This window comes from Sprattus sprattus, assembly GCF_963457725.1.
Source record: "Sprattus sprattus genome assembly, chromosome: 19".
Classification (NCBI taxonomy): Eukaryota; Metazoa; Chordata; class Actinopteri; order Clupeiformes; family Clupeidae; genus Sprattus; species Sprattus sprattus.
Window position 1 is genome coordinate 192,066 of NC_137917.1, and position 15,219 is coordinate 207,284.

At 41.1% G+C, this 15,219-nt stretch overlaps 1 protein-coding gene across 4 annotated transcripts in view; it reads right to left on the bottom strand.

Annotated features, from left to right (window-relative positions):
- The window catches only part of trak1a (trafficking protein, kinesin binding 1a), a 55,660-nt gene that overhangs the window by 16,516 nt on the left and 23,925 nt on the right, over positions 1–15,219 (bottom strand). For all 4 annotated transcript variants that reach the window (XM_080858618.1, XM_080858616.1, XM_080858617.1 and 1 more), the window contains 3 exons: positions 12,085–12,161; positions 2,554–2,670; positions 1,534–1,634 (listed from right to left, as the gene is read on the bottom strand). In XM_080858618.1, coding sequence (XP_080714744.1) covers positions 1,534–1,634; positions 2,554–2,670; positions 12,085–12,135 — 269 coding nt within the window. In that variant the 5' untranslated portion in view covers positions 12,136–12,161. The remainder of the gene's footprint in view (positions 1–1,533; positions 1,635–2,553; positions 2,671–12,084; positions 12,162–15,219) is intronic.

A 15,219-nucleotide genomic window follows, 5' to 3' on the forward strand; every position in this document is an offset into this window, starting at 1 on the left:
TCCAAGTACAGATCATGTGTCACATAGGGCAATACATGAAAACATCCCCGTGGCAGTACAGCAAAGACCAGCCACTGGTAGACACTGGGGATGTACACAGATGCCATGGGTTTGGAGTGGCTAGTTTATGCTAATTCTTTTCTGTTAGTCAGACAGAAACTTGTGCTCCTATGAACATGAATAAGCCTCTGAAACGCTTATGATTATACATCAACCCTTTGTAGTCTGTTCACGGCATTTGAAAGTGATAGCGGACACCACGTGAGACGCGTACGTGAGCCTGAAACACTCTCCTGGACTATACGCGTCTGTCTGCACTCGCAGCCCATGCAATATTAATGCAGCATGGCTGCACACTGCAATCTTATATGAAGAATCAATGTTTTAGCACCACTGTAATGAGACCTGCACATGTACTGTATATCTGCCTCATGCCCGAGGAGGAGTACCAGCACCCCTTGTATCCACGGAGATACGAAAACAACAAGAGAAGGGATAACAGACGATGCATGTTATTTTAGAATAGACATATTATTTTCTAAATTAATTTCCAATGGTGTTAATAATAATGAATCCAAAAGAGCATATTTTCCTCATGACCTGCAGTAAACTGGCTCTCTTGGCTCTCCACACCTGTTTGGCTGTTCACGGCTAACTTGGCACTATGATCAAATGTTCAGATAAATCATCTGCTGAATTCTATTTCTTTGGGAGAGTTAGACATGTACGATACGACCTTTCAACACGCATGGTTGTTTGTCAGAACAATTACAATTTTATCATTTATGAATCTTATACATTTTATAATGTTATATATTTTATCAGGTTAAGAAAGTAGCTAAATAATTCTGTTGAAACCTATATCGCATCAAGAAATGTATATCACTAAACTATTTAAGTGGACTGTTCCCATCAGTGATATTCTGAATCCCTGTCGGTGAAGTTGTTCTTCTACCTCTTGAGTAACTTGAGTTTTCACAATGCATTAATTTAGCCAACTGCTCAGACAACTGCATTAGACACCCAATAAACAAGCCCTCGCTGACGTTTTAAGTTTTTCATTGTCATTTAAATGCCTCTTGGATAATCACCCTTCGTAATTTCGTAATCAATTTTGAACACCTGATGTGTATGTGTAAATAGCCAAGTTAGATCACCCTTCCTAAATGTGACCCCTGCAGTCTGGATGAAGAAAGGAGTGTGAGGGCTGAGAGTGACTGCAGCACTGGGGAGAAAAGCTCCATGACTCCCTGCCACTGCAGCGGCTCCGAGAGGCTCCTTCACAGCAGGAGGCCAAGGAGTCCTCAGCACCACTCCCTCATTACTGAACCTGAACGCCTCATAGGGGACTATTACAACTCTCAATGACACCAGGATGACAAGGGACCTCAACAGACTATTCAATTAGAGGTGACTAGTAACACACTAGGAATGTGTCTACTGTATGTCAAAACCTGTAGAGAATGCAAAGGATCAAGGTGGATGTCAGGAGAGGACTGAGGGGGGAGGAGAAGAGAGGTGGGGGGGACTCACGGGGTGGAGGTGGCCGAGTCTCCTTCGCACTCCTCAGCTACGCTGGTGTAGAACTGGAGAAGCTCATCTTTCATGGAGAGGTCGTGACGCAGCTGCGACACCTGCACACACACAAAGGGGCACACACTCACTTACTCAGGGCCTCCACATTCAACAACAGTTACGTAGGGGACCAGGTGGAGTCAAATCAACCACAGCAGTAATCAACCATTAATAAGGAGGACAATCATCAGTGACTGGTCGAGTTTCATCACTTGAATTAATGAATGCAAATTACTGCTCAGCAGAGATTATGAAAGCTACTCCAAAGGGGCAAGGCTTAACATCTACAGGGTTTAAGTACTGAGCTCTTAAATTACATCCTCAGATTCAGGCCCGTAGAGAATACCCCCGCAGCCCCCGCACCGCATTGCATTACATGGGATGCAATACAATAGGCTAGTTTAACCAATTCGAAGGTCACGACAACCTAGTTCATTAAACACAACTTTACTCATAACAATGCCTTTTAAGCATACGAGTGGAATTAGAAAAAGGCAAAAGAAAGATAGTCAAACAACCCTTAGTTAATTGTGTACACACCCATCACTTCTGATATACGTAAGGTTATATCGATAACCATTTTTTTTTTCCGATAACCAACATTTTTTTGGGGGGGGGGGGCGTTCGGGACGGGGGACGGGGGACGGGGGACGGGGGGGGTCTCAGGGTTATTCTGCAGGGGGGCCTCACACGTTTCCTTTACGGTACTGCTCAGATTACACAATGTAAAGTGTCCTTCAGGATAAGAAAAGATGAATAATAATGATGGATTTTATTTGTATAGCACACTGCAAAATACAAAGACGTTCCCAAGGTGCTTTACATGGTTAAACAATCACAATGATAAAATGAAGTAATAGACACTGATATTGAGATTGGGGGCTAGAGGAGACTCTCCAAATAGCCCATTCCAATTTCTGTAGATAATTCAACACTCTCATCGTCTCTCTTCCTTACTCACTCATCCCTTCAGCCTACCTCCTCCCGTATGTGTTCCACTTGCTCCTCCAGGTATTCATTTCGTTCGCTGAGGGTTTTGTTTTTCTTCAACAACGACTGGCCAATGCGGGCAGCAAGCTCCAAGTCACGCTCTTTCTGAAGTGGGGAGAGAATCAGATGTCTGTCCGGGTCAGCCAGATGTCAGTGTCACAAATAAGCACAACATGGAGATATTGTTGTTATACACCAAACTGGAGAACAGCGTGTGGATCAAACCAAAACACTAACAAACAATCACTGAGCTACTGAGCCACACCCCAGTATAGTACAGCGAGTCGTTGACCACACCTTAAACAATTTGATACTATTCACCTGCTGGACTAGACCGTATTATTCAGTGCCTACTAGGCCAAGGCAAACTAATCAGAAACCCAAAATGTATGACAAATACACAACTTTAAACCCAGAGATATACAGCCGCGGAAAAAATTAAGAGACCACTTCAAAATTATCAGTTTCTCTGGTTTTACTATTTATTGGTATGTGTTAAAGTAAAATGTACATTTTTGTTTTATTCTATAACCTACTGGCAACATTCCTACCAAATTTCAAATAAAAATATTGTCATTTAGATCATTTATTTGCAGAAAAATGACAATTGGTCAAAATAGCAAAAAAGATGCAGTGTCTTCAGATCTCGAATAATGCAAAGAAAACAGGCTCATATCCATTTTTAAACTACACAATACTAATGCTTACACTTAGGAAGAGTTCAGAAATCAATATTTGGTGGAATAACCTTGATTTAAAATCACAACTTTCATGTGTCTTGGCATGCTCTCCACCAGTCTTTCACATTGCCGTTGGGTGACTTTATGATACTCCTGGCGCAAGAATTCAAGCAGCTCGGCTTCTTTTCATGGCTTGTGACCATCCATCTTCCTCTTGATCACATTTCAGAGGTTTTTTATGGGATTCAGGTCTCGAAATTGGGCTGGCCATGACAGGGTTCTGATCTGGTGGTACTCCATCCACACCTTTACTGGCCTGGCTGTGTGGCATGGAGCATTGCCCTGCTGGAAAAAACACTTCCCAGAGTTGGGGAACATTGTCAGAGCAAAAGGAAGCAAGTTTTTCTTCCGGGACAACGTTGTGCTTTGCCTGGCTGAGGTTTGTAAAAGACCATAAGGATTGAAAAAGCGGACTGGAGGTTCTTCTAAGTTCGTCTTCTCTGATGAGTCCGATTTCACAGTAGGTGCAAGACTCTCTGGCTTGTAGGCCTCTCCAGGTCCCCGTCTAACCATCAGACGACCATGTGTTGGGCAAAGCTGAAAATTGGACTCATCAGAGAAGACGAACTAGAAGACCCTCCAGTCCGCTTTTTTCAATCCTTATGGTCTTTTACAAACCTCAGCCAGGCAAAGTACAACGTTGTCCCGGAAGAAAAACTTGCTTCCTTTTGCTCTGACAATGTTCCCCAACTCTGAGAAGTGTTTTTTCCAGCAGGGCAATGCTCCATGCCACACAGCCAGGCCAGTAAAGGTGTGGATGGAGTATCACCAGATCAGGGCCCTGTCATGGCCAGCCCAATTTCGAGACCTGAATCCCATAAAAAAACCTCTGAAATGTGATCAAGAGGAAGATGGATGGTCACAAGCCATGAAAAGAAGCCGAGCTGCTTGAATTCTTGCGCCAGGAGTAGCATAAAGTCACCCAACGGCAATGTGAAAGACTGGTGGAGAGCATGCCAAGACACATGAAAGTTGTGATTTTAAATCAAGGTTATTCCACCAAATATTGATTTCTGAACTCTTCCTAAGTTAAAGCATTAGTATTGTGTAGTTTAAAAATGAATATGAGCTTGTTTTCTTTGCATTATTCGAGATCTGAAGACACTGCATCTTTTTTGCTATTTTGACCAATTGTCATTTTTCTGCAAATAAATGATCTAAATGACAATATTTTTATTTGAAATTTGGTAGGAATGTTGCCAGTAGGTTATAGAATAAAACAAAAATGTACATTTTACTTTAACACATACCAATAAATAGTAAAACCAGAGAAACTGATAATTTTGAAGTGGTCTCTTAATTTTTTCCGCGGCTGTACATGCAGACAGGCTATGAGGACTTTAAACCCAGATATATACATGCAGACAGCTTATGAGGACTTTAAACGCAGAGATATACATGCAGACAGGCTATGAGGACTTGTAAGGCACATTTCCACAGAGCAACTGTTGAACTAGAGTGTTTTTGGTGATCCTTTCATCCTGCTCATTTGACAACACCAACAGGGAGAGCTGACTTCAAACTTATTTGACTAAGAAACTAAAATAGCATGCAAATGACCAATGGCATTCAGGAACATGGCTTCTTTGATGTGAACTATATTTGAAAGGGTTATTTTTCAAATGCCTGTCATGTATAAATATTGCAGTTGAGAACAATACCAACATATGAGGATCTTCCAAAACAGAGACCAAGATAGAACAAAATATGTTGGAGCAGAATGACTGTTTATGCAATCGTATATCAGTCTCTATTTCATTTAAACATGTCGGAGAATGACAGACTCCCTGTTTAGGCCATCATATATCAGTCTCTATTTTATGGAGGATTATCGGGGCCAAAACGAAATAAATAAATAACTAAATAAATAAATGAATGAATGGTTAAATACTTGGATAAATACATAATTAGATAACAAAATGAATAAAATTAGATACTAAATATATAAATGTTACATGTACTCGTGTGTGTATATATACAGTATATATATTTACGTTTTCATGTGTTCACATTTATTTATTTATACCTACATTTATTTATTTATACTTACATATATGTATTTATACTTACATATATTTATTTATACTTACATTTATCCACGGTGTAACTTGATGGCAGCAAAATAAATCCGTCATCCCCCGTCACCAAGTCAGGGGGCGGGTTAAAGCCTCCGATTGGTGAATGAACAGTATTACACACCAGGCAGGCTCAACCAGTCTATCAGGCTCTATTCGAACCAGAGGGATACCGAATTTTGGCGTTTATGGATGCCAAGCGCCAGATTTAGTTTAATGAAAGTTATTGAGCATTATTTAAATAAATCAAGATACCAGAATGTCCCAGAAGACATACCCTCAGCTGCTGCGTGAGGCTGCATCCTTAATTTAAGGGGCCCTCAACTCGTCTACTACTAGTAGGCCTAGTAGTAGTATTTCTAGTAGTGTTATGAAATGTTGGGTTTAATGTGGCCTTAGGTGCACTGGCCGATCGAGTAGTAGTCGTAGCGCTGTCGTTACCCCATCACGTCTATCTCTTCTTCCATATTTTGCATCAGGCTGCTATTAGGATGTTACGCTGTAGCATGGTTCTTATGTCCTCAGTTTTTGAATCACCAGTGATGAAGAAAGTGTTTTGTCCATCTCTTCATAAACGGAGTGACTAAGAGTAAGACACATTTACACATAGCCGGGTCGTACACACAAGGTCGTTTTCCAAAAAAGTTTCTGTTGACATGAACCCGCCAAGCGCCATCATAACTTTGCCAAACCTGTAGGTTTGCATAAGTAGGCTGCTAATCCATTAAATTGGCTATGAGACCTAGATATGTGGATCCTTTACGTTTATTTGGCTACAACAGGTAGACAAGATGGAATGTAAAACTCGTAGTCCACTGGTGGAATTGCAGGGGATACCATTGTTAAAGCCAATAGTCACACACTGGGGAAGGGTTGAGAGATTCAGTTATAGGGTTGAAAGAATGCTATCCTGCGTTTGCATTAACGTATAAATGAGCACTACCTAAACAGCATCCATGATCAGTAAGCAAACTAACTGTAAATATAGGACAAGGCCCGTAGAGAATACCCCCGCAGCCCCCGCACCGCAGGTTTTTTTTTTACATTACATGGGATGCAATACAATAGGCTAGTTTAACCAATTCGAAGGTCACGACAACCTAGTTCATTAAACACAACTTTACTCATAACAATGCCTTTTAAGCATAAGAGTGGAAGTAGAAAAAGGCAAGAGAAAGAGAGAGTCAAACAACCCTTAGTTAATTGTGCACACACCCATCACTTCTGATATACGTAAGGTTATATCGATAACCAATTTTTTTTTTTCGATAACCAACATTTTTTGGGGGGGGCGTTCGGGACGGGGGACGGGGGGAGCCTCTCAGGGTTATTCTGCAGGGGGGCCTCACACGTTTCCTTTACGGTACTGTATAGGACGCTCACATGACAAATGCATTTTTAGGCGCATATGTGACGTTTGATAACCTAAAACTCCGTATGACGCAGTGCACACGCAAAAACTGAGTTTTCCAGAAATCTCCACTTTGGCCGGAGTTTTTAGAAATGATCGTTTTCCGTGATAAAACCTCTGTTTTTTCTCGTAAATGAAAGGCCAAACCGCATGAAAATATATACGTTTTCGGGAACCGTATAAACGGGGTCTAAGTTCAGTTGAGTTCTGGATTTTAATACGTTTATCAATCTGGAGATTGGGAGAGAAACCCAGACCTCTGACAATAAAAAACAACACAACACCAGGCTTAGGTCTCAATCATGTCTCTCTCCGCTCTGAAGGCAGGAGGACCGTCTTTTATGGGGCACAATAATGTAAACATCTAGAAGTGACAGTCAAGCAGTAATGACGTTACAACAGTCTCAGAGAAAGAGATTCACAGCTCCCCAACAAATGACAACTCCCAGACTAGAGTTAATAGTTGGAGCTCTCCTTTTAGTCATGACAAGGGACGTTTACCCATTACTTTCTCCAGACCCCGAACATCTATACCCCTGACACAGACACAGTCTACTCTTATTAATACCTGATACCAGTCTGCTGCATTTGTCGCTTGATAGTGCGCTTGGACACTCGAAAAAGGTTTGCAATATCTTGTATTTTCAGGCCAGTGTTCAATTGTGCCAGCCAAAGATCAAACAGAGCACGACCACCTCCAGGGTTTATCGCCTGTATCACTCATCCTGCTGTACCATCTCGCTGAGGATCGTGAACACATTTTCATCTATGTCTGTGTCAGTCAGGGCCGATATCGTTGATATAATCTCAGCGAAGCCCTCAATATGATTTAAAAAACAATGTGAATTGTCAGTTGCCTCCATCTCCTCAGCTACAGACAACATTTCGACTACTGTAGCATGCAATATTCCATTTATTGAATCCACACCGGGTGCTGCCATCTTGAATTAGTCAAAAGCAGTCAATTCAAGTTGAACCACCAATCAGAGGCTTTAACCCGCCTCCTGACTTGGTGACGGGGGATGACGGATTTATTTTGCTGCAAGCAAGTTACACCGTGGATAAATGTAAGTATAAATAAATATATGTAAGTATAAATAAATATATGTAAGTATAAATAAATAAATGTAGGTATACATAAATAAATGTGAACACATGAAAACGTAAATATATATATATATACACACACACGAAAGAGTACGTGTAACATTTATATATTAGTATCTCATTTTATTCATTTTGTTATCTAATTCCGATTTATCCAAGTATTTAACCATTCATTTATTTATTTAGTTAGTTATTTATTTATTTCGTTTTGGCCCCAATAGTCCTCCATACTATTTAGGTCTTGCGGTTCATGGCCTCGTTTCCCGGACGAGCACTTAGTCTAAAAAGCACTTGAAATCGTTCGTAAGAGGAATCCTACGTTGCAGACGGGTTTCCCGACGCGGCACTTAGCTTAAGTGTATCTTTCGTTGAGAAGAATTCTACGTGTGGTCAGGACCAGTAGTAACTTCACACTTAACGATTTAATCCACCAGGGGCGTCGTTCGACCGTCGTTCGGAAGAAAGGGGAATTAAAAAAAAACATGGCTACTTGAAGCGAGGAATATTTTACATTAATAAAGCTATCTACACAACTTTTTATATGTTTATAATTACTCGGTTTGATCTGAAATGTGCTACGCGACCAATGGAGAGTATGTAGGTCTTAACTGAAGCTTTCAAACAGTAGTTTTATGGCACAATTAGCGCTTATGCCACCACTCCATTGGCTTATATGGTAGCTTTCTAGCTAGATGGTTGTATACATATATATTTGCAACCACGTTCTTCATTGAAACTTTTTTTAAATCGCTAGTTTCATAGCTCATACAGTCATGCATGACCTACGCTTCAACCCCCTCGACACCTTATCCAGGGGTGTCGTTCGGCCTATTGTAGAAGAAATCCAAACGATGTTTCTGTGTATAGCACATCATGAGAATGTCATTGTTTCACCTGCCTATTCCCATCAAAATAGAAATAAAGAATATTGAGTATTTGAAAATAAAGATTAGGCTATACAAAACTAGTGCAGTGCCCGTAGGAATTATGCATTCTGTAGTGTTAGCAGACGTAGAGCTGTTGGGTAGTGTAATGGCAAGACATATTTGCACTCCACATAGGTACAGGTTACACTGAAGTATTATTGTGATGCATGTTTCCTTTTCATTAAGAAATGTGTTAATGGTAGCCTTTTTGGAGAGTTACCAACAAATAAAGTTTGAGATTATGTAGTGGATGCAGTTGAATATACTGTAGATGTCAACGTTGCTGTCTAAACTATAAACTAAATGTCATAAAGAAAGACATTATTTAAAATGAAGTTATGGTTGAAATAGGATCACTTCTTTATTGTAAGGGTAAGTGTAGGGTAAGAATGGTCATGCAGTTGGACTCAAATGTAGGTTAATTTTATTGAATGTATGTAGCCTACTGTACTGTATGACTTTGATGATGCTAGCTTTGACAGGCCACTCTCAGACAGATCGTAATAAATGTCCTTACAATGGGAACACAGTTTAAATAGGCTACTCTGCTGGAGATGGCGTTACTATCCCCGCCCCGAATTCAGTGCACATTGCACGTTCGATGCACGCAGAGGCTAGCTAATTTCACAGCAATTAACGTAAACAGGTTAACCTGACGTAAACAGCTCCTAAGAGCTACTTAAGAACTCGTGCACGTTGCGCTCGTGCACCTGACTTTAAGTTGATGGTTGGGAAACGCACGTAAATAGAAAGTGTTACTTAGTCTACGATGTCGCGAAAATCCACGTAGGCCGTTAAGATACGTCGTTATCGGGAAACGAGGCCCATGGGTCAAAAGTGACCTGACTGAGTTTTAATTGTAAATATCTTTGCAATACATTCATTTAATCATTCAGAGTTCCAGGAGTTCCTCAATTAACTTGTTTTTCGATCATCACACATTCTTTTCTTTTTTTTTTTTTTATAAAAATCATTTTTTTTTTCAAGGCAAAAATGACCCGTATTTACTCTTAATGTTATTTCATGCATGGCTGAGTGTTTCTTTGCTATATCTTTTTAAAAATCTATTTATTTAATCATTTAATATTAAATGTATTCATTAAATATCTTGTTTTTGATTACCATAAATCATTATTTTCATTTTCCCTGTCTTAATTTTTGAACTAAAATAGTTTTTGTATTACTTCATCAAGTTTACACACATGGGTCAAAAATGACCCATGTATGCAAGTGTGATAAAAATGGAAAAAAAAAACACCTTAAAAATTATTTAGTTAAAAATAAATGCACTATTGATTGGAGCCGTTGATAGGATTCTTTGATTTGTAACTGTTTGCCACATGTTTACTGTGGACAACTTTTCACATGCCACACTTCACAACTCAACGGGCTGCTTTTGCACATCTGATTCATGTAAGTATTACTTTACAATTGTTTTACCTAAGAAAGTATTTTATATCTTGTGAAAGATAACTGCACATTATATGTATTACTTTTACTTAATTACCTAACCTTGACATTTATTACTAGTGAGAAAGAGAAATGTGTCCAATATTATTAGCTAGCCGTTGACATTCTATTCTAGCTAACGTTAGCTAGGTCAACATGTTGACAGCCATGTTGACATATTCTATTCTAGCTACCTAATGTAAGCTAGGCCAACAAAATAAAACTTGAAAAAGAACAGTATATTGTATACTTGATCAGCTGATAGTTGAAAATATTATTTTGATTTTCTTTATCCACAGTGTTAGTATGGCTGGTCGCAGTCATTCCAGATTTACTGCTGAAATGGTCAGAAAGATGCTTCATGAAGAACAGGATGAGGAAGATGAATCAATTCTCATTCCTGATTCTGAGTCTGAGATCTCTGATGCTGATGACCTAGAGACTATGTGCCACAGGGTCAAGCTGGAGTTTTGGGCATGTCTAGGAATCCAGCTCTCCTAGATGAAGAACACTCTTTTGATGAGATAGAAGACTCGCCTGATGAGTCCTCTGAGTAGGAAACTCAGACCCAGACCATTAGACTAAGTAAAAAGGGGTCTTACTGGAATGAGCATACCCGCTTCAGGGCAGAGCAAGAAGCCAAAACATCCTGAGGAGCTGCACAGGACCTGCATCTGGTTCAATAATCGATTCACCTCCTTGCGGGGGGAGGGGGGGGTGGGTGGGTGTATGGGCCGAAAAAAGGGGAAGGCTGTAGTCCTCCTGAGCACCATACATGACGACAACAGTGTGAAAAAGAAATCAGAAATGATATAGTAATATAACCAAACAAAATCAGGAATGGACACAATGGATCAGATTGTTCACACCTATACATGAAAGCAGAGAACACAGAGGTGGCCCATGGTGCTCTGGCACAATGTGCTGGATGTTGCCACCCGCAATGCCTACAACAACTTCAGTGCACAACACCCTGAGTACATGGGTGGTGTGCCCAATGCACGGCGGCTATTCATCAAGGAGCTGGGCAAGGAGCTTGTCATGCCACATACAAAGAGGTGCATGGAGGGCATACCCCACCTCCAAAAGCATACTACAGATGCAAAAGGAGGATGTGGGATAAAAAAAATGTACGCAGCCACCACCCAGCCACAGGAGGACATCAGACTGGAGGGCCAAGTGAAGAAGAAGAAGTGCAACATCTGCCCAGCTGCCACAGACCGAAAAGCCAGTTGCTGGCATCAGTTTTCTTTTCTTTTATTCATTCATTTTGTTCACTACAGTTTTACTACAGATACACTAACAGTTCAATAGCAGTGTTATCGGTTGTATGGTGTATGTTATGTGTGAGTGTGACAAAGTGACAAATTAACATTTGAAATGTTAAATGTATTATTGTTTGGTCCAAATCACTGCTAAAATAATCATTTTTAACAAAAGCATTATTATAGTATGTCTATTTTTCATTTTTATCACACTTGCACTCATGGGTCATTTTTGACCCATGTGTGTAAACTTGATGTAATAATACAAAAAAAAAAAAAAAACATTTTAGTTCATTAATTAAGAAAGGAAAAAAAAATATGGCTTGTGGTAGTCAAAAACAAGATATTTAATGAATACCTGTAATATTAAATTATGAAATAAATATATTTTAAAAGATATAACTAAGAAACACTCAGCCACGCATGAAATAACATTAAAAGTCAATACGGGTCATTTTTGACCCATGTTGTGTCTTAGAAGGGGTATCCAGAACTTGTGTATCAAAGGGTTAAAAGGCTCCACCTCCCCAGCCTCTGCCCACTCACCTCTTCAAGCAGACGAGTCACAGCATCTATGTCATTGTATGTCTTAGTCATCTGGCCCACGCGCTCAGCACAGAGAACTGCAGAGAGGCAGAACACAGGAGAGCAGGGCATTTACACAGGTCACATCACTCACAGCTGGGCAGGGCATTTACACCGGTCACATCACTCACAGCTGGGCAGCATTCTCTTCAGGAACATTGATCCGGTAGAGTAAAGTAGAGTAAGGTAGAGTAGAGTAGAGTATGGAAGAGTAGAGTAGAGTAGAGTAGGGAAGAGTAGAGTAGAGTAGAGTAGAGTAAAGTAGGGAAGAGTAGAGTAGAGTAGAGTAGAGTGGAGTAGAGTAAAGTAGAGTAGGGAAGAGAAGAGTAGAGTAGACTAGAATAGAATAGAGTAGAGTAGAGTAAAATAGAGTAGAGTAGAGTAGGGAAGAGTAGAGTAAAGTAGAGTAGGTATTTTTGGAAACTGAAGTGGCTATGGTAACACCAGCTCTGCTTGAACAGATTGTGATGTTAGCAGCATTCATATCACAGACCTTGATCTGTTGCCAGAGCAAGACGTCTTTACAGAGCTATGTTGACATACACAGTACTGACCAATCCAGAATGCAAGCCTTAGAACCCCATTGCCAGGTGAGTGTTTACTCTTAAAGCATTAGAACCCCATTGCCAGGTGAGTGTTTACTCTTAAAGCATTAGAACCCCATTGCCAGGTGAGTGTTTCCTCTTATAGCATTAGAACCCCATTGCCAGGTGAGTGTTTCCTCTTAAAGCATTAGAACCCCATTGCCAGGTGAGTGTTTACTCTTAAAGCATTAGGTGAGAGTTTACTCTTAAAGGTTAACCTCGCTGGACCTCCCATCTGCTCCTGTGATATTGGCCGGGTGGCCTGGCCTTAAACAGCAAGGACAAGGAATCTAGCCAACCATTAACCCACACTCAGCAAACACCCAGAGGTCATCACTGGTGACTTTAGCTTCCTGAAAGGTGTCAGAAGATAACCCAGCCTGTATTTCCTTATTTTAGCCAGTAAAATAAATGCAAAACCCTGCTTTCCATGTGCGTCACACACGGCCATGACAGCACGCAGATACAGAGGATGACAGACAGACACACTGCTCCTCTGCTGAGCAGGTACTATTTGTACTAACAGCAGATGCTTCATCCAGAGGGCAGATTAAGACACAGACTCTGACAGCAGCTAAAATAGCATCCACTTTGCAAACATACCCTTGATCTCACAATGTTTGTAAACGTAGGCAGTTTGTGTAGTGCTCTCTATAGTAGTGGGAGAGAGAATGCCTCATCAGAGCGCCATAAACACACCCCAGGAAGACAACTGAACACAGCTTGTTGACTTATTCTAACTATAATTAACCATGGCTGCTATTCATTCTGTATTGACCAGCAACTTCTCTTATCAATAGGGCGTGGTGTTAATGACTAACACCCAGTTGGGATCAGCAGCCCAGCTAAATCACAGCTGTGTACGTGACCAATTACTAACCTGAATTAAAGGAAGTGGATGAGATCAAAACATGAGGCAAGGCTTCATGTCAAACACGCTTTATCAATCAATGTAATGGTACCCCATGGAGAAAAAAAAATGCTGAAAACCATGTCAGCTGCTGACCAACCAAACCAGGCGCTGACCAAGCTCCCATGGTAGTAACCCTGAAGTCCTCAGCACTGCACTCATCACCCAGACTAGAGAGCACAGAGCACAAAACCTTGGGCCACCCCTAGAATGTACCATTCATACAGTGACACTTAACACCGCCTAGTCTAATGATGGGGAAAACAGAGCTCATACTTTCACAGAGAGGGGTGCGTTTCAAACTACACCACAGACCCAATCAGCTCCCAAGGCATCGGCTCCGTCACCAAGATTAACACTCCGTAAGTCAAGGTTTGCTCTTACGCCCAACTCTCCTCCGATAAAAAAACTGGTTCTACACAATGGTATTACGAAATGAGACACCAAAACAAGCACTTCAGTTGCAGTAACCTGACCAGAGTTCAAAATAATCTACTTTATTTTGGTCTCACACTAAGGTTTGCGGGAGCAGGACTTTCTCATTTCTGGAGAAGAAAGTATAATACAAGTGTTGTTAATAAAAAGGAAAAATGAGGGACAAGGCAGTGGAGTAAATATCAGCACTTGGACTCAGACAGACAGTCTGTTGATGGTATCAGCAGCAAGCTCTGCCTTCCTGCATTCCATGTTTAGCCTGTATACAAACACGCGTCATGCCAACTGCTACACAAAAGACAGCGCCGGTCAAATCATCATAGGGCAATGAACCATGAGTCATCTGAGGTAATATCTCAGTTCAAAACTATCTATGCCAAACCTTCAGGACCAGTGAGTCCGCAAGATGCTTGTTATCTCTAAAATAAAGTTAAAGAACAAAGAAAAAGAGTGGAAACAACAATTATACCTTCTTCCAAAGTGAAGAGATCCCCATTCCCCTCTTCTTCCTTCTCCTCCTCCTCCTCTCCCTCCTCTTTGTCGGGGAGCACTGAGGCTGAGCTGTCTAACGCCTCAGAGGAGCTGTCAAACTCATAGCTCTCCTCAGCACACTCCTGGGGTGGCAGCGCCATGCTGCCCCTGGGCACTAGTGCTGCCACCTAGCACTCCACTCCCTGAAGTCAGCACCATGTCCCTGTGTGTCCCTGTGTGTCCCTGTGTGCCACTTCCAGAGCCTAGCTAGATCCTCCCCACCATATCGGGCAAAGCCAGACTCAAACAAACCCTTCCAAATACTCCTGCATGGAGTGACAGCTGAATGTCACATCTGACACAAAGAGGGGGATGAGTGGACTCATTTAGCTATTTTGTTTCATACTTGAAAAAAAAAGATGAAAATAAATATAATTTCATGCTTATAGAGTGGTGACAGAGACATCATTTGTGGGAGTATTATGTAGTAGTAGAATTAAAATAAGCTCATGTCCATCAAACTGACCACCCCTGTTTACTAGCCGGTGAGTGGTAGGTTCCACTGATGCACCATGGCAACCTTAACAGCCAGAGCCGACTGTGGAGTACTGTGTACACCTGTTGAGGGTGGAGCTACTGGGACAGATAGCCACAGGTGATTCCACTGGCACATGAATGCAAAGCACCGGCCACAGA